Here is a 20,179-nt window from a genome sequence, read left to right as displayed (position 1 = left end):
CGGTCCACCTTCCACAACTGCTCCATCCCCGCCAGATCACTGCACTGACATTGTAACAGAGCCCCTGGGTTACTCTGATTGAAACAGAACCCACGGGCTGTTTAGTTAGGGACCCGACTGCCCGCTGCCAGAATTATAACTCTCAATACCAGAGTTTGGTGAAAAGAAAAAGAATTGTTTATTTTCACATAGTCCTGCCTCCCCCTCCCAGACCTGGCCAGTCTTAGGAAAGTCAATCACTCAGCTTAGCTGCCAATCACTCAGTTCTGATTGGGGAGGTCCTTTCTGTGCTGTGGTGCCCTCCAGCTCTCAATGCAGAACCGCCTGGATTCTCAGCCTCCTTGTAAACTGCCTTCTTCCTGCAAACCGCGTGGCGAGAGCCTCTTCTTAAAGCAGCCTAGAGGCCCCCACCTCCAAGCCACATGGAGGGAGCACTTTTTAAAGCAGCCTAGAGGCCTCCCTTAAAGCAGCCTGGAGACCCCCTCCTCCAAGCCACATGGAGGGAGCACGCGCACCAGCTAAAATGTCCGCAGCTGCTTATATATCCCTGACTGCGTCCTCTGACGCAGTGGGTGTTGCAAGCAGTTCTGACCATTCACAGAACCTTACACAGGCTCTGTAGGCTCCTTTCGTACCATCCCACAGTCCAAGACCCCTCCCATCTTCCTGAGCCTTGGAAGTTTCAAAGCGGATCTTTGTGCAACAAAGTTTCCAGCCACTAGCCCCAGGCAGCAAAGGCATCCTGAAAGCTGCTTCTTTTCCCCTATCTCCCAGCCACAAGCTCTGGGGTTTGCTTTTGGACTCCCCTGTTTCTGTAACAACATGACCTGTCTGGCCCTGTATTTGAGTTGGCAACACCTCCCCTTCCTCCTTGTGTCCACAGCCCCACACCCCATTTGCCCATGCTCTGCTCTCTGAACTGCAGCTGTGCCCTCCTCCAGTGGAGGGCGACCCTGGGCTTCCCAGCTCTGCGCATGGTGGGTGCCAACAAGGAAGGGCCATATTCTGAAGACTTACTTATTTCACTTGGCCTTCTCCCCCCACCCCCCACCCCCCACCTTCATCCAGCTCTGCCTCTTACCATCTGCCTCTCCCCTTTCCTCCCAGGCAGCGTGGAACCTACACTCTCATGCCCCTCAACCTCTGTCCCTACCTCCAGGCCCTACCCATGCTTATGACCTTGCTATTCTGGGCCTTGTGTCCTATTGGGAGATGGACAGGAGACAGCTGGGCTCACAGGCCACCCAAGCTTGGGGCTAGCCGGGGGAAACCTGCTGGCTCTCCCTGTTTTGTCTAATCCCTGGGACTCCCCAAAACCTTGGCTTCAGGAGACTGGGGATAGAATTGGCCCTGCAAAGGTGGGATGGTTTGGGAATCTGGGTGCTATGTATTCTAAAAGGGAGATGGTGAGAAAAGACTGTGGTGTCCCAACAGGCAGGGCCTGATCCTCTCCTAATCTAGCAGCAACTGGTGCTACTGGCTCCCCCTCCCCCTAAACCCTGTCTACTTTCTGGGACTTGCCTTCTGAAGATGGGTGAGGAAGGGTACATGGACCTCTGCTATACCTCAAGATTTATATGTCTTGGCTGGAGGAACCTAAGAGACTATTTCCCTCTTAGCCTTTATGGCTGGTTCAACTCAAGTTCAGAACTGGCCAATGATTGGCCAGTCTCTATCTCCGTATCCTTCAGAATTAGACATCTCCCATTCTAAGCTTCAGCCCTCAGGTAGGAAAGGAAGCACACCTTCCAACTCTGGGCTTGGAGACCCCCAGTGGGAGGGATCCAGGAGAGCAAGCACCTCATTTCTGAGCCTTCCTCCATCCCAGTTCACCCTGATGGTGACGCTTTTGCAGCGCTTGACTGGTGCTTTCCCTCTCTGGCTTCAGTTTCCCCCTATGGGAAGCTGAGAGAGGTAGAAATGACTATCCTTAAAGGGCCCTGTTGGCAGCAGTGTCCTGTAAAGCCTGCCTCCTATCCTCAGCCTCATGCACTCAACTCCCTTGAAGCTATGATCTGTCCAGTCTTCTCCCCCTTCTCCATGTTTGGGCATTCCCGCTTCTTTAAGACAGTGCTCCTGTCACTCCTCCAGGTGGTGGCGGGGGGAAGCCAGCCGGTGCAAAAGGCTTGGCAGATGCTGAGCCTGACTGGCCTAAGGAGGTGGGTGGGTGGGTGCTGGGCCAGGTGGAGGTGCCTGTCGATAGAAACTCATACCCCATTGTCTGAGCCCCGCTTTCCCCAGGTCACAGCAGGATTCTGCTTTAGGGGAGGGGTTTGTTGGAAGCATGAAGAGAGGGAGGGAAGGAGTACCGTGTCCTCAACTCACCCGGAGGCTGCCCTCCCCTAAATCCAGGAGGAGGAAGGGATGAGTGTGGGGGACTAAATGCTTAAGTGCCATCCACTCCTGCTGGCCTACCCATTCCGCAAAAGGGGGCTTCCCTTTCCTGTGCCTCACTGTCTCCTGTGCCCTTGTCTGCTCAGGAACTGGAGCATCAGAGAGTGAAGCAGCCTTGAGAACCTTTCAGTGGCCTATAATCCTCACTGTGCATTTCAGGAAACAGGCCGAAACTGAGGAAGGACTTGAGGTCAGGGTCATGTGGCTGCTTCCCCTCACTGACCTTTCACCATTACTCTCATTGAACCTCTCTCCTCTCTGCCCTCCTTGACTCCCCCACCCACACCCCCATGCTACCCTCCCGCTGCTCCAGCAGCTGCCCTGGTAATAACCAAAAGATGCCCCCATCCGAGAGCAGGGGTGGGGTGGGGGGCTCAGAGCAGCTGCTTCTCTGAGGAAGCTGACACCAAGGCCAGCCGCTCAGCAACAACTTGTGGCTTTGCACCCAGCCCTGGGCCCCCACCCACCTGGCTGCCACATGCCAGCTCCCTGATGTCCCTCTTCCCCACTGTTCCTCAGACTTCCCTCCAACCCTGGCAGCTCTGCCCCTGCTCCCCCAGGTCCGTTCTCTCCTTATTTCCCAGAGACCTGTCTTCACCAGTGCGCCGCCCCCCATGCCTTTGGTCTGGAGCCTCGCTGCATGCAGCTTCCCCAGGCCCCTTCCCTTGATGCCCCTTCCCTCACGCCTCTTCCTATGGGGAGCTCTGATCCTCCCTCCTCCCTGTGAGGACAGATACTTCAGGGCCAGGTGCAGTGCAGACCACACACTGTCTGGGGTCTGCCAGGTAAACCCCTTGGGTTAAAGGGAACAGTGTAGAATGAGGTAACCCTTATTCCATGATTGGGGTGACCCCCACCCCCATCCTAAAACATTTATCCCTCCCCCTCTGCAATCAGCACATTCTGTAGCCTCTTGGGTAACCTTGCTGCCTGGGTATCCCATTTTCCTTGGGGGGGGGGGGGTTCACTTTTAGGGAGGGGGGGCCCTCAAAGTTATGTTCCCAGAGGCTGAATTAGAGCAATGGGGATGGGGGGAGTTTAGGGAAGAGACAGGCAGTCCTGGCTTTGCTCACCAGGGCCTGGACACTAAATCCCTTGTTGATGGCTGCAGCAACCCCTCCCTAGGGTAGGGTTACCATCTTCTGCTATGTCCCCTTGACCCTATCCCCTCCCTGCTTCCCCTTGCTCCTCTAGAGCCATTTCCTCTAGCTCCCAAAGGATGTCCTCCCCCTCTTCTATCCCCTTAAGGTTAGAGTGTCTCTGCTGTGCTTTAACAAACTAGGTGAAGAAGGAGTAGAAACGGGTTCAGGAGGGATGAGATGGGGTGGGGAGGGACGCTGCAAGGAAATGAAAGGTGAAGACCTGAGAGTAGAAGTGGGCTTAAGGGAAGAACTGGAATAGAAAATTCAGTGCAACTGAGGAAGTTGAGGGAACTAGGGGAGGGGTCAGTAGCAGAAGACAGAAAGTAAAGTCTCTCCCTAACTGCCCCCCTTCCCTGTGGCTGGGGCCACCTTAGCTTCCCTCTGAGTGACATCTCAGGCTGCAGCCCCACTGTTCCCCCTCTGTCAGCAGAAATATCTGTCTCTTCTGACCCCTCCTGCTGGAGTCTCTGCCAACCAATCCCTGCTCTGGGGGAGGGGGGACCCTGCCCCCCCCACTCCCTCATAAGGACCAGCTAGGGGTTGGGGGGTGGTGGCTGGCTGCTGCAAGTGGTACGGGGGTCAGAGCTTCGTGGAGGGAAGAGAAACCTGGGGGGGCAGGACAGAAAAAGGAAGAAACCCAGACAAACAAGCAGGTGAACACACTGAGGAAGAACCCCCACACGTGAGAAACCCCCGAAGGAACACCGCCCCCTGGCCCCCAGGAAGGGAGCACGATGGAGGGTGCCCACTCCAAGACCACAGAAGAATGTCTGTCTTATTTTGGCGTGAGCGAGACTACAGGCCTCACCCCGGACCAAGTTAAGCGGCATCTGGAGAAATATGGCCCCAATGGTAAGTGTTCTTTGAAGGAGAGGCTGGTGATGCCCTCTTGCACCCCTGCAGCACGCACTCACACTCACACACACTGGAGCTTCTCGCGCCAAGGTATCTTAGAAAAGAGCTGGGCCAGGGTCCAATGACTACACAGGGGAAGAGGATACTGAGAGAACAGAGTCCCTGAGGCCCAGAGTTGGGGACGTTATATGGGATGACCTTGGGGAAACTCAGATGCCCTGTTGATGGCCTGATTCTCCTACCTTAGTCACAAACTCCTGGGTGTGTGGGCCATTAGACTGAACCCCAAATGAATATGTCCTTTTCTTCTTTCTCCCTGGGTAGAGCTCCCTGCTGAGGAAGGTAAGTCACTGGAATCCCTGGGCTGTCATTAATGACCCCTTCTTCCCTCTGTGCCCTGTCCTCCCTACTGACTCCCCAAATATCCCTCCCCAAAAGTTAGAGTCTGGCTAGGGGCAGAAGTTTCCAGGCACTTGATCCTTGAGGCATCCAGCCCTTGAACAGCTGCCCACCACTTGAGGAAGGAGCCTGTTTTTGGAGCCCCGGCAAGCTCCTTCAGCCCTTCTCGATGTTCCAAGTGGCCTGCCCATTGCCTCAGAACCTTACTGTTCCAGGCTGGAAGTCAGGGCACCTTTGAGTCCTGGACCCCAGCTTGCACCCGGAGTCCAAGCAGTTCATCCACTAGACCTTAACCCTCGGGGCGGCCCCCTCCTCTTGCCTCTTCCCCCAGGGAAGTCCCTGTGGGAGTTGGTAGTAGAGCAGTTTGAAGACCTCTTGGTTCGGATCCTTCTCCTGGCCGCCTGCATTTCCTTTGTAAGTGTGGGAGGGCATCTGGGGGTGGTTGCGTGTGTGGGTTGGGGGGATCTGGAGAGTGCTGGGGGTTGGGCTCCGAATCAGCTCCTGTAGTACAAGCCCTCAGCATCCTGTCCTAGAGACCAGAACTGAGGGAGGAGGGGCTGATTTTCGTCCTCTGTCCTTCCCCCACACCCTACAGGCAGGTTTTATTTTAAGCTTTAAGAGTGTTCTGGGCCAACACACAGAAGCTAAGCCACCCCCGAAGCTTCAAGGGCTCCGAAGGCTCAGGTTACCCCCTGAGCATAGGGCTCCCCAGCTCAGACACTGCTGCCACCCCGGGCACCACTACTCCCTGCATGCCCCGGGCCCAGGCACACCCCACCCACCAATCCCTGCGCTTCCTAGTGCCCCTGCCCCACCCTGCTGGCGCTCATTGGCTGAGGCAGGCTCCCTCCTAGAGGCGGGAAAGGGCTGCTGGTGTGAGGGTGACTCCAAATGCTGAAAGGCCCAGACTCCTCACCTGTCCCTGGCCTTGCCTCTCAACCCCCCATCAAGGCTGGAACTCCTGGGACCCCCCCTCCTCACCAGCGTGGCCTGGCCTTCCCTTTCCCTGCCCCCGCCCCCACCCAGGCCCCTCACAGCCTCAGGGCTGCCCCCCACTGCTCCTCAAGGTCCTGGCACCTCTCCTGTCCTGGAGCTTCCCCTCAGCACCCACCTTCCCCGCAGTCCATCCTGCATTTGGGAGTTTCTTCCTTAACCTTAGTCCTGCTGGAAGACGAGACTCTGGATGCAGAAGTCTCCCTGTCCTCTAGTCTCCTTAACGGAGGGCATGTGGGCACCTCAGCACTAGCTGGCAGGGCCTCACTTCTCCCGTCTCGGATTTGCTCCTTGACATTTGCCTGTAGCTGTTGCTTTTGCCTGGCAGAGGCAACAGCTGGGGTGGGGTGTGTACAGGAGGCCCAGTAACACTATCCCCCCTCTTCTGCTCCCTCATGAAATTGGAGCTTCCCTGGCTTGGGCTGTGGGGGAGGGGTACGGGTGGACCAAGTGCCTGGGAGGACCACAAGGTTTTTCCTATCGAGTTTTGGCTCCCATGGGATAGACATGGCTCTGGGGGTATTTGGCCTGGGTGTCCCCTGAGCTTCGTTTACAAGCCAACAACTCAGCCAGGGAAACCTGAAAGCATTCTTACTTAATCCCTGAGTTGTGCTTATCTGTGCCCGCCTGCTCCAGCTGAGTATGAGCAGCGGCAGTGCTTGTGAGTATGCGCCTTGGAGTGTCGAACCTTGCATCTGTGGGTGACAGAGTGCCCCTGTGACACCTGCCCCGTTTGCTCCTGCACATGTTCTCACCTTCATTTGCTTTCTCTTTTTACCTGTTTGAGGGGCTGTATTTCTTATTATCCTCCCTTTCCCTGCTTCCCAGGTGCTGGCCTGGTTTGAGGAAGGCGAAGAGACTGTCACCGCCTTTGTTGAACCCTTTGTCATCCTCTTGATTCTCATTGCCAATGCCATTGTGGGGGTTTGGCAGGTTAGCTTTGACCCCAACTCACTCCTTCACATCCAGACGCTGGATAGGAAACCATCCTCCCCACCACCACCTTGCTCCATCACTTCCCTTGGGCTTGCCTTGTTTTCGGGTCCTATTGCTCCATTTGGAAGTGAGACGGTGTGTTGGAGAGAAGGGGAGACTGTTATTCCCACTGCCACTTGCTGGTTGTATAACCCTGGGCCAGTTCCTGCATCCCTCTGAGCCTCAGTTTCCACATCCATAAAATGGGGCTAATAATCCTGTACCTCGAGCTAGGGTGAAACGTAAAGAAATGATCAGTGCGAAAGTGCCTAGCCCTGTGCCTGGCATAAAGTAGCAGTTCAATAAATATTAGTTTGAATTTCTTCTTTCTCCTATGTTACCACCCTCTACTTTTCCTGTCCTCTGCTTTCTGATTTTCTTTGATTCTCTTTTCTTTTTTCCCTAAGACCCCCTAACTGTTTTCAGCTATAAGTGTCAGTTTCCTCAACACAAGCACACTGACCCTCATGTGGTGTTTGTCTCCTTCCCTGTGCCAGGACCCAGGACTGCATGACCTCCCTCTTCCTCTTTGATAATCCCTGTTGCCCCCAGGACTCTGGCCCCTGCTCTGCCATCTTTATACTCCACAGGGCCCCTGCCCCCGCCCCCGCCACAGCCTTCCCCTTCCACAACCTCCCTCCCTATGATGATCCTCCTGCCCTCCACCCTGTACCCCTAGGAACGTAATGCAGAGAATGCCATTGAGGCTCTGAAAGAATATGAACCTGAGATGGGGAAAGTCTACCGAGCTGACCGCAAATCAGTGCAAAGGATCAAGGCTCGGGACATTGTCCCTGGGGACATTGTGGAAGTGGCTGGTGAGTGGTGGGAATGAGTGGTCCAGAATGGGAGGCCTTAGGTTCAAGGCCAAGAAGATGTGTATGTTGGGGTTAAGGGCTGGTCAGTCTGATTCTGGTATCCAGAAGATAGCCAGAATAGTAGAGTCTTGGCTTCTCCTTCCCAGACTCCTCAGGAGGTCGCCCCAGGGCACTGCAGCCACAGCACTCCCGCTCAGTCAGAGTCTCAGCAGGAACAGCCAGTCCTGTCCCTGAAGCTTTAGGCAGACCCCTTGCTCCCCTGCCTCTCACCCAATACTTGCAAGCAACAGGTGGAACCCAGTCTCTGCCAATGGTCCCATCTCCACCCCCCTCCTAAGGCCTGGCTTTCCTATCCTTCCAGCCACCCCCAAGCTTGGTCAGCCTTAAATCTTGACCTCTCAGTGCCCTTGAGTCCTCTCAAAGAGAAAGGAGTGAGGGTAGAAGGAAGCGGGAGGGCGGGGGCAGAGGCTCAAGCCCCCGACCATGTAAGGGAAACTCAGGCCCCAGCAGAGAACACGGGACCTGGGAGGAGAGCTCAAGGAGGGGCCCCGCCTCTCCTGTGAGGGACACTTAATGCTTGACCAGGGAGGGGTGGGGGCTGGGTGGCTAAGATTACTGGGATTCTGCCCCCTTCAGCGGTTTTTATATTTGCCCTGCGCAGGCCTCCCCACATCTCCAGACCATTGGCATAGAGGAATATATTTCTCAGTGGGCTTCCTTCCACCAGACACCTCCATTGCCACCATGGGAAACTTGGAGAGAGGCAGGGGGCAGGCTGAAGACCCCAGGACCCCATCACAGGGCTGTCCTGCTGTGATGACAGTTTGGAGTCAGCACTACGAGTGTCTATAAATATCACTTCAACTTGGGTGACAGGGTGTCCCGTCCAACTCCATGGCCAACCTCCTCCCTCCTCCATCAGCTTCCTCTGGCACAGGACAAGGAACCTTAGAAACAAAGGAAGGAAAGCAGTCAAACCCTGTCCCCAGAACCATCCTAGGCAGAACTGGGCAGAGGCCCTGGGAGATATTTAGCCTCCTTCAAAATCTCAAGTTTGGTGGGGAGTCCACCTTGCAGCCCAACCCCAAGGTGGCTTCCATACTGACCCATTCCTGTGGGCCTCCCCCACAGCTTCTCAGCCCTGCCGTGTGTTGCTTCCCCAGTCCCCCACTCCGTCTCCTCTCCCTGCAGACCTCCCCTCCCCTTCTGCTCATCTCCCTGGCACACTCACCCAGGGTTCTGCCCTCCCTCGGATGCTCAGATTGGACCCCAGTTTCAGATGTGCATCTTCTCCACGTGGACCCGCGCCCCCTGCCGCAGCTGCTCCTCTCTCTCCTCCCGCATCTTCCCCTCTCACACTTCCTTCTCACTCCCTCTCTCCCGCTTCTTGCTCTGCCTTTCATCTCTGTGGACACTGATTTTCTCAATTCCCGTATTTTCTCCTGTTTCTTCCTACCTTCTCTGGCTGCTCTACTTCAATCTCTTCTCTGACACATGTTTCTCCAGCTCACCCTGTTTTCTTTAGTTGTTTTCTTGCCTTTCTCTCCCCACCTTTCTCACTTGCTGCCCGCTGTTTTGCTGTCTCCCATTCTCAGTTTTAGTTTCTCATTGTACAACTGGATTACTCCTAATGCTCCCTTCAGTCATTCAGTACAAACGTATTCAGCATACCAGGCAGCATGCTGGATCTTCCCTTCACAGGGCTCACAGCTCAGTGGGGAAACAAGCTTTCAACAAGGGGGACAATTGGAATGAGTGTTAGGAGGGAGATGCTGGGGATACAAGAGCACTGCTAAGACCTGCCTTCAGCCCAGGGTGGACACTTAGCCCAGATATTGTGTGTGTGTGGTTTTCTTTTTTTGTGAAGATTTTATTTACTTTTTAGAAAGAGGGGAAGGGAGGGAGAAAGAGAGGAAGAGAAACTTCAATGTGTGAGATACATTGATCAGTTGCCTCTTGCGCGCCCCCTACTGGGGAACCTGGCCCATAACCCAGGCAGGTGCCCTGACTGAGAATCGAACCAGTGACCTTTCGGTTTACAGGCTGGCACTGAATCCAGAGCCACACCAGCCAGGGCAAAACTTGCATTTTTCTTAGGAAGAAAGAAAAATACTTTCCCAATTGACTTTACTCTTCTCTACTTTCTTCACAGTGGGGGACAAAGTCCCTGCAGATATTCGAATCCTCTCCATCAAATCCACCACCCTCCGGGTTGACCAGTCCATCCTGACAGGTCTGGGGACCTGGGTGGGAGGATGTGTTCAGGGGGCATGGGATGAGTAAGAGATGGGTGGACAGATAGGGTTGAAAGTCCAGGTGAAAATACAACACCCAGCAATAGGGCCCCCTCTTGGCTCCGTAGTGACAGCAGTGACAGCACTGTGCAGCTTTGTTCACTGTTGCAAAACTGCAACACGAAGAGGAGGGCGGGACACTTGTCCCATTCTTCAGATGGCCATCGACCCATCCCTTCCACACACACACACACACACACACACGGATACTTGCACCCAGAGAACTCTTGTTTCCTCAAAAGCCCTCAAGTAAGGAACCACAGATTCTAGGCCAAGATGCACTTAAAGCACAGCAGCTTCTGGGTCTCCACTGGAAGAGAGAGGGTGGCAAAGAGCCAGTGGCCATTCTCCATGGCCCAGGGAGGCAAGGCCTATCTGGCCCGGGGTGACTGTCTGAGCCCCTGCCGTTTGGGTGGGTGAGGTATGACCCCGCAGGTTGGGGCCTCTCCCTCCCAAGAGCATGCTCCTCAGTGAGCAGTGCACTGTCACATAAGTCACCTTATTTGATTTCACCAAAACCTTGTTCTGAAGTGTATGTAGTATCATCCCCATTTTACAGAGGAGCAAACAGGTTAAGTGATGCTAAGTCATGCAGCTTGTAAGTGGTGAAACCAAGGCTTTGGTCAAGGTCTTTTTGCTCTGAGTGCAGTGAAGTTCCCATTTGCCTCCAGTGGTTTCTTCCAGAGCCCAGACTTCCTCCACAGTGGCTACTTGGTCCTTACCTGGCCCTGTACTGCCAGGCAGGGAGGGAGTGAGGGGCGGGAAGTGTGGGAGAAGGACAGTATGTCATCTGCAAACCCCCCTTGTCCCTTCTCAGGCGAATCCGTGTCTGTCATCAAGCACACAGAACCTGTTCCTGACCCCCGAGCTGTCAACCAGGATAAGAAGAACATGCTTTTCTCGGTGAGCCATTCGGGGCCAGCTGTCATGCACTCAGGCCCCAGGCCCTGGTCTGGGAGATACGCGCGGTGTGAGAAGGGACTGTGGCATGAGCATTGCCTCTTGCCCGATTCCTTGCCTCTTCTTCACCTTCCCAGGGCACCAACATTGCAGCGGGCAAGGCCATAGGCATCGTGGCCGCTACCGGTGTGAGCACCGAGATTGGGAAAATCCGTGACCAAATGGCCGCCACAGAACAGGACAAGACCCCTCTGCAGCAGAAATTGGATGAGTTTGGGGAGCAGCTGTCCAAGGTCATCTCTCTCATCTGTGTGGCCGTGTGGCTCATCAACATCGGCCACTTCAACGATCCTGTCCATGGGGGTTCCTGGTTCCGTGGCGCCATCTACTACTTTAAGATTGCTGTAGCTCTAGCTGTGGCTGCAATCCCAGAAGGTATGGCACTCTCTTCCCCCCATTTGCTAATTTCATCTGCAAAGACCCTTTTTCCAAACAAGGTAACATTTACAGGTTCCAGGGATTGGGGCCTGGCATCTTTGGGGGTGGTGGTCATTCCTCCCCATCTCTATTATCGTTCCCCTCCCCCTCTTCTTCCCTCCACAGGCCTTCCTGCAGTCATCACCACCTGCCTGGCCTTGGGGACCCGCCGGATGGCAAAGAAAAATGCAATTGTGAGGAGCTTGCCCTCTGTTGAGACTCTCGGCTGCACCTCTGTCATCTGTTCTGACAAAACAGGCACCCTAACCACCAACCAGATGTCTGTCTGCAAGGTCAGAGAAGTGTGGGCAACTCCCATTTGGAAGACTGCCCTCGGGTGAAACTAGCCTTCCAAAGACAGGGTTACCCCTTCATCACTGACCACTTCTCATTTTGACCTGGGAAAGAAATGCTCAGAGGGCAACAGAGAGAGTACCATCCTGCAAGCTATACGAGTGATGAGAGAGGCCCCTCTGTCCAGCCAAATAGCTCTCCACAGCCACCATCCGTGTGTCAGACATTGCCCTGTGTTATCTCATCCTTCACAACAGCCCCATTAGGGAAATGGCTTGTTTACCCCATTTTCTGGAGGAGCAAACTGAGGCTCTGGGAAATTCAGCGCACAGTTAATAAGAGCAGAACTGGGTTTCAAGCCCAAGTCTGTGTGGCCGAGTTCCTGCCTGTGCCCCAGCCTGCCTTCCCGAGTGGCCATGCACGATGGGGCCCTGGGGAACCCAGCACACTCATCTCTAATAGTGCTTCCTAACCAGGGCGCCTAATCTTTTCTGTGCCTTGGGCTCTTTGGCAGTCTGGACCTCTTCTCAGTATATTTTAAATGTATAAAATAAAAAATGTAGGATTCTGTTTTTAAAATACACCAGATTACAGAAGAAGCCAATGATTTAGACACAGTTATCAAAATATTTTAAAAACAAATTAGTGATTTGGTAACACTTATGCTTTATTAACGCATTTAAAGTAGCAAGTCTAGCAGTGGGTCTAAGAACTACTATAATGTTGAAGCTCTAGTTCACTGCCTGCATTCATGATTGGAAGGAAATGTTAAATGTCAGAGAGAAAAAAAAGAAAAGAAAAGATTTTTTGTTTGTTTGTTTGTTTTGGTCATCAAAGTTCACAGACCTTGCACGAGTGAGAGGCAACCACACAGAAAAAAAAAAAAAAAAGTTCACAGACCTCCCCGCCTTAGTGGGGGTGGGGTCATCCATGGACTGAGCCCAGGCCAAGAACCCCTGCCCTGAACAGTTCTTGGATAGTATGTCCCTGAAATATAAATTGTTGTTCTGGGAACTGAAGACTCTGGTGAGACCAGGATGAGAAAGGCAGCACCCTGGGCCCCTTGGGGAGACCCTCGTGCCTCTTGGCATTTGAAAGCCTTGGAGAAGGCTGACTGTAAAGAGGGTGGATTTCACTTTAACTCAGAGTTTCCCAAACTGACCTGACCACAGAACCATTTTGTCTTGGAAACATCTTAACCCCTATCCCTTCCACACTTGCTCTGGTTCACAATGGCCTGCTCTCCTCTGAGCGTCGCATATGCGACATCCTTCCACAGCACAGGCCTCCAAGCCAGACCACAGGCTTGTGCAACCTGGCTCCTGTCATGTTTCATAAAAATGAATTCATTGCCCACACTTGAAAGGCAAGAGATTCCATAGGAAAATAACCTAAATTTCTAGCTGTTCCAGCAAAACTGGGAGATCTGGTCACAAGTGGCTGGACCTGTGTATGGACCATGTGGTAACAGGTAGACTGGTAGCCACAGTCCCCACCACACCTTATTGTGCATATCTTATCTTTTGTTTTAAGGCCACTAGCTGAACACAGAGAATGATTGCAAGGAAGTGGTGGAAGAGGGGAGGAAGCAGGAGAAAAAGGAGAGGAGAGTCTGGGGATGGTAGGAAGTTCACTTAGTTTGTGTAGGTGGCCAGGCAGAGGGACATTTAGAGCCCGCGTTCCCCCTCAGTGCAGACTGCTTTGGGGGAGGGGAGAGCTACATGTCTGTGCATATGACCTTCTCCCCACAGATGTTTATCATTGACAAAGTGGATGGGGACGCCTGCGTTCTGAACGAGTTCTCTATCACTGGTTCCACGTATGCTCCGGAAGGAGAGGTGTAAGTTCCCCCAAAGTCTTCTCAGCTCCTCATTCCTCATGCCCCCTCCACACACCCCACCTTTCTCCCTCGCCTGCCCCCCCACCCCCGTCTAGTTTTGTCTTCCTTTCTCTGTCTTCTTCTTTCCCTGACCTTGTTCTCTGTCCCACCTGATCTCCAAGCTGGTTGCCATCTCCCTGACTATGCCTCGCTGCTTTCCCCTTGCTCTCTCTACATCTCATTCCCTGTTCGTCTCTACTTGTTTCTTTTCCTTCCTTCCTCGCCGCCCCACTATCAGCTTGAAGAATGATAAGCCAGTCCGGGCAGGGCAGTATGATGGGCTGGTGGAGCTGGCCACCATTTGTGCCCTCTGCAATGACTCCTCCTTGGACTTCAATGAGGTAACCTCTACAATCCTGAAGCAGCCCTTCCTTCCCCTTCCAACTGGCTCAGAGTTCAGGCATCCCCAACAGGGCACAGGAAGGGGTCATGGGTAGGGGACCCTTGTACCAAGTCTCTTCCTGGGTGTAAGGGGAAGGGAGTGGCTTGCTACTTTCCCATTCTAGGTGGAAGGTGGGTATGATTGTTGTGAGCAAGAGACCAGGAGCCCAGGGAACCTACTTCCTCTTCCTCCTCTGCCCTCTCAGGCCAAGGGTGTTTATGAGAAGGTAGGCGAGGCCACTGAGACAGCACTCACTACCCTTGTAGAGAAGATGAATGTATTCAACACTGATGTGAGAAGCCTCTCAAAGGTGGAGAGGGCCAATGCCTGCAACTCGGTGAGTCTGGCCGCTCCCTCCCAAGGGGTCCTTCCTCAACCCTGTCACATAATCCAGGCAGGACCCAAGGAACCTCAGGAAGAAGAGGCCCATGAGTCAGGCTAAATAGGGCCCTTGTACTTCGTGCTGGGACCCCAACCAGGACAGACAGGTGGTCTCTCCACAGGTTTTCTCGGTCAGGCTGACTTTGGATAGGACCTGCTGCCCCTAGACCAATATTGTTCCTTCCACTGCCCAGCTGCTACATCCCTTGATGAATTTAAAATCACTTCCTCCTGTTCTGTTCCTACTTGAGAAAGAATGGAGCTGGACACAGAAACCACAAGTGACCCATCCTGGGGCAGCCCCAACTTCAGCATTATCCCCTTATCTCTAGAAGCATATTTGTTTTTATCAGGTCTCAGGACCTGGTTTAGGATTTGGAAAATGTGACTACTGCATATTTTTTCACTTCCCCTTGCCAGGTGAAAAAGCCCAGTTCTGTTTCCCTCACTCTGAGTTCTTGCTATTGGTATTTACCCAATGTCTACATTGAATTCCTCCGGAATGTTATGTTCCCCACATCACCCAATCTTACATATGTGTGTGTGCGCAAGATGCTCATGTGTGTCTGTCAGTAGATATTTGTTATCTATTTTAATCATTTACAAGTGATTATACTTACAAATGATATTTTAATTTTTAAAAATTTACGAGCCCTGACTTGTATCGCTCAGTTGGTTGGGCATCATTCTGCAAACCGAGAGGTTGCCGGTTCAATTCCTGGTTGGGGCACATGCCTGGGTTGCCAGCCCGGTCCCCAGTCAACGAGTATGCAATAGGTAACCGATTGATGTTTCTCTCACACGTCTGTGTTTCTCTCCCTGTCTTTCTCCTTCCCTTCCCCTCTAAGAATAAATTTTAAATTTTTTTTCAAAAATTTACAAGTGATAATATAAACATCAACTTTATTTATTGTTACTTTTATTTTTGTTTTATTTTTATGGAGAAATATCCATGATGCATTTGGTGAAAAAGACTCTCATTCATTTTTATGGAGCACTTATTATTATATGCCAGGCATAGGTCTGCACTGTCGCAACCACACGTTTCTAGAAGCACACATGTGGTCATTTAAATTTAAATTAATTAAAATTAAATATAAATTAAAACTCAGTTCTGCAATTGCACCAGCCACATTTCCTGTGCTCAGTAGCCATTTACTCAGTCATACCATGATTAAATATTTTATTGGACAGTGCCACACTACATATCTGTTTTACGTTGTACTTTACTTTTTTTAGAGGGAGAAGGGAAGGGAGGGAGAGAGAGGGAGGGAGGGAGAGAAACATTGATGGATTGGATGGTTGCCTCTTGTACTCGCCTGGGACCTGGGACCTGAGACTGAAACTGCAAGCCAGGCATGTGCCCTGACTGGGAATCGAACCCTTAACCTTTCAGTTTATGGGATGACACTCCCACCAACTGAGCCACCAGCCAGGGCTCTGTTGTACTTTAAACAGACACTGTAACACAGTGGCAGCACCAGCCTTGGAAATCTCTCTATTGGTGTTGTTTAGGTGCACACTTAGCTTGACTTGGCTTGGGGTCCACCTGACCTTCAGATCCTCTTGATTATGTTTGAAAGAGTCTGGGACTCTTCCCTTCTAGCACAGCATCATCACTTTTTTACCAGTAATATGTCTGGCCTCTCCCTCCCTGTCTCCTCTCTTAGGTGATCCGCCAGCTAATGAAGAAGGAATTTACCCTGGAGTTCTCCCGAGACAGGAAGTCCATGTCTGTCTATTGCTCCCCAGCCAAATCCCGGGCTGCTGTAGGCAACAAGATGTTTGTCAAGGTCAGAAATCAGAATGTGCCCCAGCCCCTCTTCTTCCTAACCCTGCATCACCCTCCTATCCCTGCCCTCTCACTGTGCCTTGGAGGGAAAAGTCATCTCTGAATACTGGTCTCCTAGGGTGCCCCTGAGGGGGTCATTGACCGTTGTAACTATGTGCGAGTTGGCACCACCCGGGTGCCGATGACAGGGCCAGTGAAGGAGAAGATCATGTCTGTGATCAAGGAGTGGGGCACTGGCCGGGACACCCTGCGCTGCCTGGCTCTGGCCACCCGGGACACACCCCCAAAGCGAGAGGATATGATCCTGGATGACTCTTCCAAGTTCATGGAGTACGAGGTGAGCAGATGGAAGCCTCCCATTGTCCCAGTCATCAGCCCCACCTTCTCCACCACCCTTGTCATTTTCTACTTTGTCATGGGTCCTAGAATCACCAGACATTAGAGTTTGAAAGAACCTTAGTGCTACTTTGTGTGTGATCTGTGGCCCTGACTGTGATGAGGTGAGGTGCTCAAACATACCAGAACAGAAATCAACGATCATTAAACATACTCGGGTTCAGCTGATGTGTTTCCATAGTGAGATTGTCTTCATGCAAGAAGCAGCATATCGACCTACATTCTGGCACAAAGCTCCTTTTTTTTGTAGTGGACTGGCTCTCTGAATAGCACCAAAGTCCACTCCCTTCATTTTAGAGAGGGACACTGTGACATGACAGTTCACACAAATTAGCTCAAAGTTGCAGACCAAGAGAGTGGCCCTTCTGAAAGCAGAAAGGCCACTAACTTTATGTTCAGTGAAAGACACCATCTGCCACTTACAATGGGTCTGGCGCCGCCCAGCCTGCAGGTACACATGTGAAAAAGGAGCATTTCCTGCCCCTGAGCTTATGAGGCCCCACTGAGGTTTAAACTCCAGGCCCAGAGTCAGCTCTCCCCCCAGCTCACTGACCTTTCTCCCCAGCTCTCCAAGAGCTTCTTCCCTAGCTCATCTTTGTAGTCTCTCCCTGATCCTGCTGCTCTCCGCTCTGTCTCCCTAGATGGACCTGACATTTGTTGGCGTGGTGGGCATGTTGGATCCTCCTCGGAAGGAGGTCACAGGCTCTATTCAGCTGTGCCGTGACGCTGGAATCCGCGTGATCATGATTACTGGGGACAACAAGGGCACAGCCATTGCCATCTGCCGCCGAATTGGCATCTTCGGGGAGAACGAGGAGGTGACAGACCGAGCCTACACTGGCCGAGAGTTCGATGACCTGCCCCTGGGTGAGCAGCGGGAGGCCTGCCGTCGCGCCTGCTGCTTTGCCCGTGTGGAGCCCGCCCATAAGTCAAAGATTGTGGAGTATCTGCAGTCTTACGATGAGATCACAGCTATGGTGAGAAGGCCAGTGGGGCTGCCCAAACTGGGGCTCCCGTGGAGTCTTGCATGCTCAGGGCCCACTGAGACAATTGTCTTCAGGAGCTGGGAGCCCAGGGAAGGAGCTGAAGGCCCTGATCAGATGCACAGTGTGTGTGTGGGAGGGGCCAGGTCCCACCTTCTCTCTCCCCTCAGACAGGCGATGGCGTCAATGATGCGCCTGCTCTGAAGAAGGCCGAGATCGGCATTGCTATGGGCTCCGGCACCGCTGTGGCCAAGACGGCCTCTGAGATGGTGCTGGCTGATGACAACTTCTCCACCATCGTGGCTGCTGTGGAGGAGGGTCGGGCCATCTACAACAACATGAAGCAGTTCATTCGCTACCTTATCTCCTCCAACGTAGGCGAGGTGGTCTGGTGAGCAGCCAGGGAGGGCGCCCAGGAGGAACCAGGCTAGGCAGGGTGGGGGTGGGGGTGATCACAGGTCTGGGAGCAGGACAGACATGTGACCACTACCTTCTTGCAGCATCTTCCTGACAGCCGCCTTGGGGCTGCCTGAGGCCCTGATCCCTGTGCAGTTGCTGTGGGTGAACTTGGTGACTGATGGGCTCCCAGCCACAGCCCTGGGCTTCAACCCACCAGACCTGGACATCATGGACCGGCCCCCCCGGAGCCCCAAGGAGCCTCTCATCAGTGGCTGGCTCTTTTTCCGCTACATGGCCATTGGGGGTAAGTAGGATGAGACCCCACAATCCTTTCCAGGCCTCCAAACGGACGCCCTCTCCAGGACACCAGCCCTCTAGTGCAACTGCCCTGATTGCTCCTTTTCCTCAACCAGCTGTTCGTGGCCAAAAGGTCCTCCTGATGCCTCCCATTTCCCAGCCCTAACCCCTTGACGCCCGTCTTCTTTCTACCACAGGCTACGTGGGTGCAGCCACTGTGGGAGCAGCTGCCTGGTGGTTCTTGTATGCGGAGGACGGGCCCCATGTCAGCTACAACCAGCTGGTAGGGAGGACTGAAGAGGGAGGATGGGGGAAGCAGGGAGGCGGCCTGGAGGCTTCAGTGGGACCCCAGTTCTCTCCCCCTCCCCCTGCAGACTCACTTCATGCAGTGTACAGAGGACAACCCCGACTTCGAGGGAGTGGAGTGTGAGATCTTTGAGGCCCCTGAGCCCATGACCATGGCCTTGTCTGTGCTGGTCACCATCGAGATGTGCAATGCTCTCAACAGGTAGGGCCTGCCCACCCTCCCCAGCCGCCTGTCCCCCACCGCTCCTCTCTCCTCACCTCTCTCTCCTGTGTCTTCCACCCTGGTCTCTGCCTGGCTGTCCACTTGCAGCCTCTCTGAGAACCAGTCTCTCGTGCGGATGCCACCCTGGGTGAACATCTGGCTGCTGGGTTCCATCTGCCTCTCCATGTCCCTCCATTTCCTCATTCTCTACGTTGACCCTCTGCCGGTGAGCCTTCTTCTGGCCAGGGCCACCTGTTCCCCACCACATGTGGGGCCTCTGTGGGGGCCCATGACCACTGTAACTACAGGCGCTCACAAAGGGGAGAGGGTGGGGTCAGGCTGGGGCAGTACTGGGTCCTCTGGCCCCTGCCCACCCCCTGCTCAGTGGGGCACTTGGCCTTCTCACTGCCTCCAACTGCCTCATCCCAGATGATCTTCAAGCTCCGGGCCCTGGACTGGACCCAGTGGCTCGTGGTCCTCAAGATCTCATTGCCAGTCATCGGGCTTGATGAGCTCCTTAAATTCGTTGCTCGGAACTACCTGGAGGGTAAGAGGCTTCCCTACTCTGAGCCCTGTCAGTCCCTGCGCCCTGAGCACAGCCCCTCCTCTCTGCGCTGCGAAGGCGCCTGCCCCCACCCCCTTCCTTTTCAGGTGGGTGCGTTAGTGGTCCGCCAGGAAGGTGTGCCCAGGTCCCTTTCCTCCCCTCCCCACTCCTCTGTGCCTGGTGCAGACACCTTCTTCTTGGTGCCCCTACAACCTCCTCAGCCTGCTTGGCCCTACATGCCCACCCACCCTCCCCAATAACGGCTGTCTCTCTGTCCTCTCTGGCCGTAGGATAACTCGTTTCCCCCTCCTCCATCTCTTTGAACCGTGTCACAGGTATCTCCCCCCTTCTTGCCCTCACCCCCAGCTGCTGTGCCCCCCACCCACCCCTCTCCCCCATGGGTGGCATCTGAGGTCACGCGCTCGCACACCGCCACTGCCGTGCTTCCAAGCAGGGGGTGGACTGCTGCCCTGACTCTGCGGGTTGGCACTGCCCTGGCCTCTGGGCACCACGTATCTGCTGGGCTGCGCTGCGTTGCGCTAGCTGGGCGTTGCGCTGGCTGGGCGCTGCGCTGTCTGCCGCTGGGGCTGCAGTGGTTGGGAGTGGGATCTGGGGGCACGGGGGGGGTCAGGGGGTTGCTGGACGACCCTCCAGGTGAGTCTGCGGAGGGTGGGGGCAGCGAGCAGGGGAGGAACTGTTCCTCTCCTGCTCCCTGCTTCACCCCTTCCTTTTCTCCTTCCAGATCCAGAAGATGAAAGGAGGAAATAACCAGTCCTTTTGCCTCTTCTTCCCCGCCCTGATAGTGACACATCTTCAGCCAGAGCTGTGGCACAGACCCCACACCCCCTGCCCTTTGACATTCTTGTTTATAAAGTGTCCCCTTCACTCTTCCTCCCCACCCCAGCAACCCTCCCTGTTACCTTTTAAGACCTCCCCTTCCCCAACCATGTGGGGCTTGCAGGGACAAGGCTACCGACTGAGCTGAGCTGCTTATTTATTGAAAATAAATGACAGAAAAGTCTGGTGTTGCCTCCATGCACATCTTGGGGCCTGTGCCAGGCCCTTGGGGACAAGCAT

General features: G+C 53.9%; 1 protein-coding gene across 2 annotated transcripts; it reads left to right on the top strand.

The window, feature by feature from the left end:
* Positions 1-4,079: 4,079 nt before the first annotated feature.
* On the top strand, positions 4,080-20,123 carry ATP2A1 (ATPase sarcoplasmic/endoplasmic reticulum Ca2+ transporting 1). Of its 2 annotated transcripts, XM_090277451.1 has the most exons (23): positions 4,080-4,388; positions 4,716-4,733; positions 5,122-5,204; positions 6,612-6,716; positions 7,438-7,576; positions 9,729-9,809; positions 10,688-10,773; positions 10,908-11,205; positions 11,374-11,540; positions 13,293-13,381; positions 13,659-13,761; positions 14,008-14,139; positions 15,854-15,976; positions 16,094-16,312; positions 17,013-17,348; positions 17,525-17,745; positions 17,855-18,057; positions 18,248-18,333; positions 18,425-18,558; positions 18,667-18,784; positions 18,988-19,105; positions 19,393-19,437; positions 19,845-20,123. In XM_090277451.1, the coding sequence occupies exons 1-22, from the start codon at positions 4,271-4,273 to the stop codon at positions 19,395-19,397; spliced, it is 2,982 nt and encodes a 993-aa protein (XP_090133577.1). In that variant the 5' UTR covers positions 4,080-4,270; the 3' UTR covers positions 19,398-19,437; positions 19,845-20,123. The 2 variants fall into 2 exon arrangements, with proteins under 2 accessions (XP_090133577.1, XP_090133576.1); XM_090277450.1 differs by lacking the exon at positions 19,393-19,437.
* The last annotated feature ends 56 nt before the right edge of the window (positions 20,124-20,179 follow it).

This window comes from Furipterus horrens, unplaced genomic scaffold (genome assembly GCF_987537825.1).
Source record: "Furipterus horrens unplaced genomic scaffold, mFurHor1.1.pri manual_scaffold_5, whole genome shotgun sequence".
NCBI classification, from domain to species: domain Eukaryota; kingdom Metazoa; phylum Chordata; class Mammalia; order Chiroptera; family Furipteridae; genus Furipterus; species Furipterus horrens.
The sequence above is the reverse complement of the archived record's forward strand: the minus strand, read 5'-3'. Positions and strand labels throughout refer to the sequence as shown.

What these genes read in the sequence shown, in the direction of transcription:
- ATP2A1 (XM_090277450.1), top strand. Translation starts at nt 4,271, where the DNA reads ATGGAGGGTGCCCACTCCAAGACCACAGAAGAATGTCTGTCTTATTTT. An exon ending in CCTCCTTGGACTTCAATGAG is followed by an intron (nt 13,762 to 14,007) that starts GTAACCTCTACA and finishes CTGCCCTCTCAG; the next exon opens with GCCAAGGGTGTTTATGAGAA. An exon ending in AACGTAGGCGAGGTGGTCTG is followed by an intron (nt 17,746 to 17,854) that starts GTGAGCAGCCAG and finishes ACCTTCTTGCAG; the next exon opens with CATCTTCCTGACAGCCGCCT.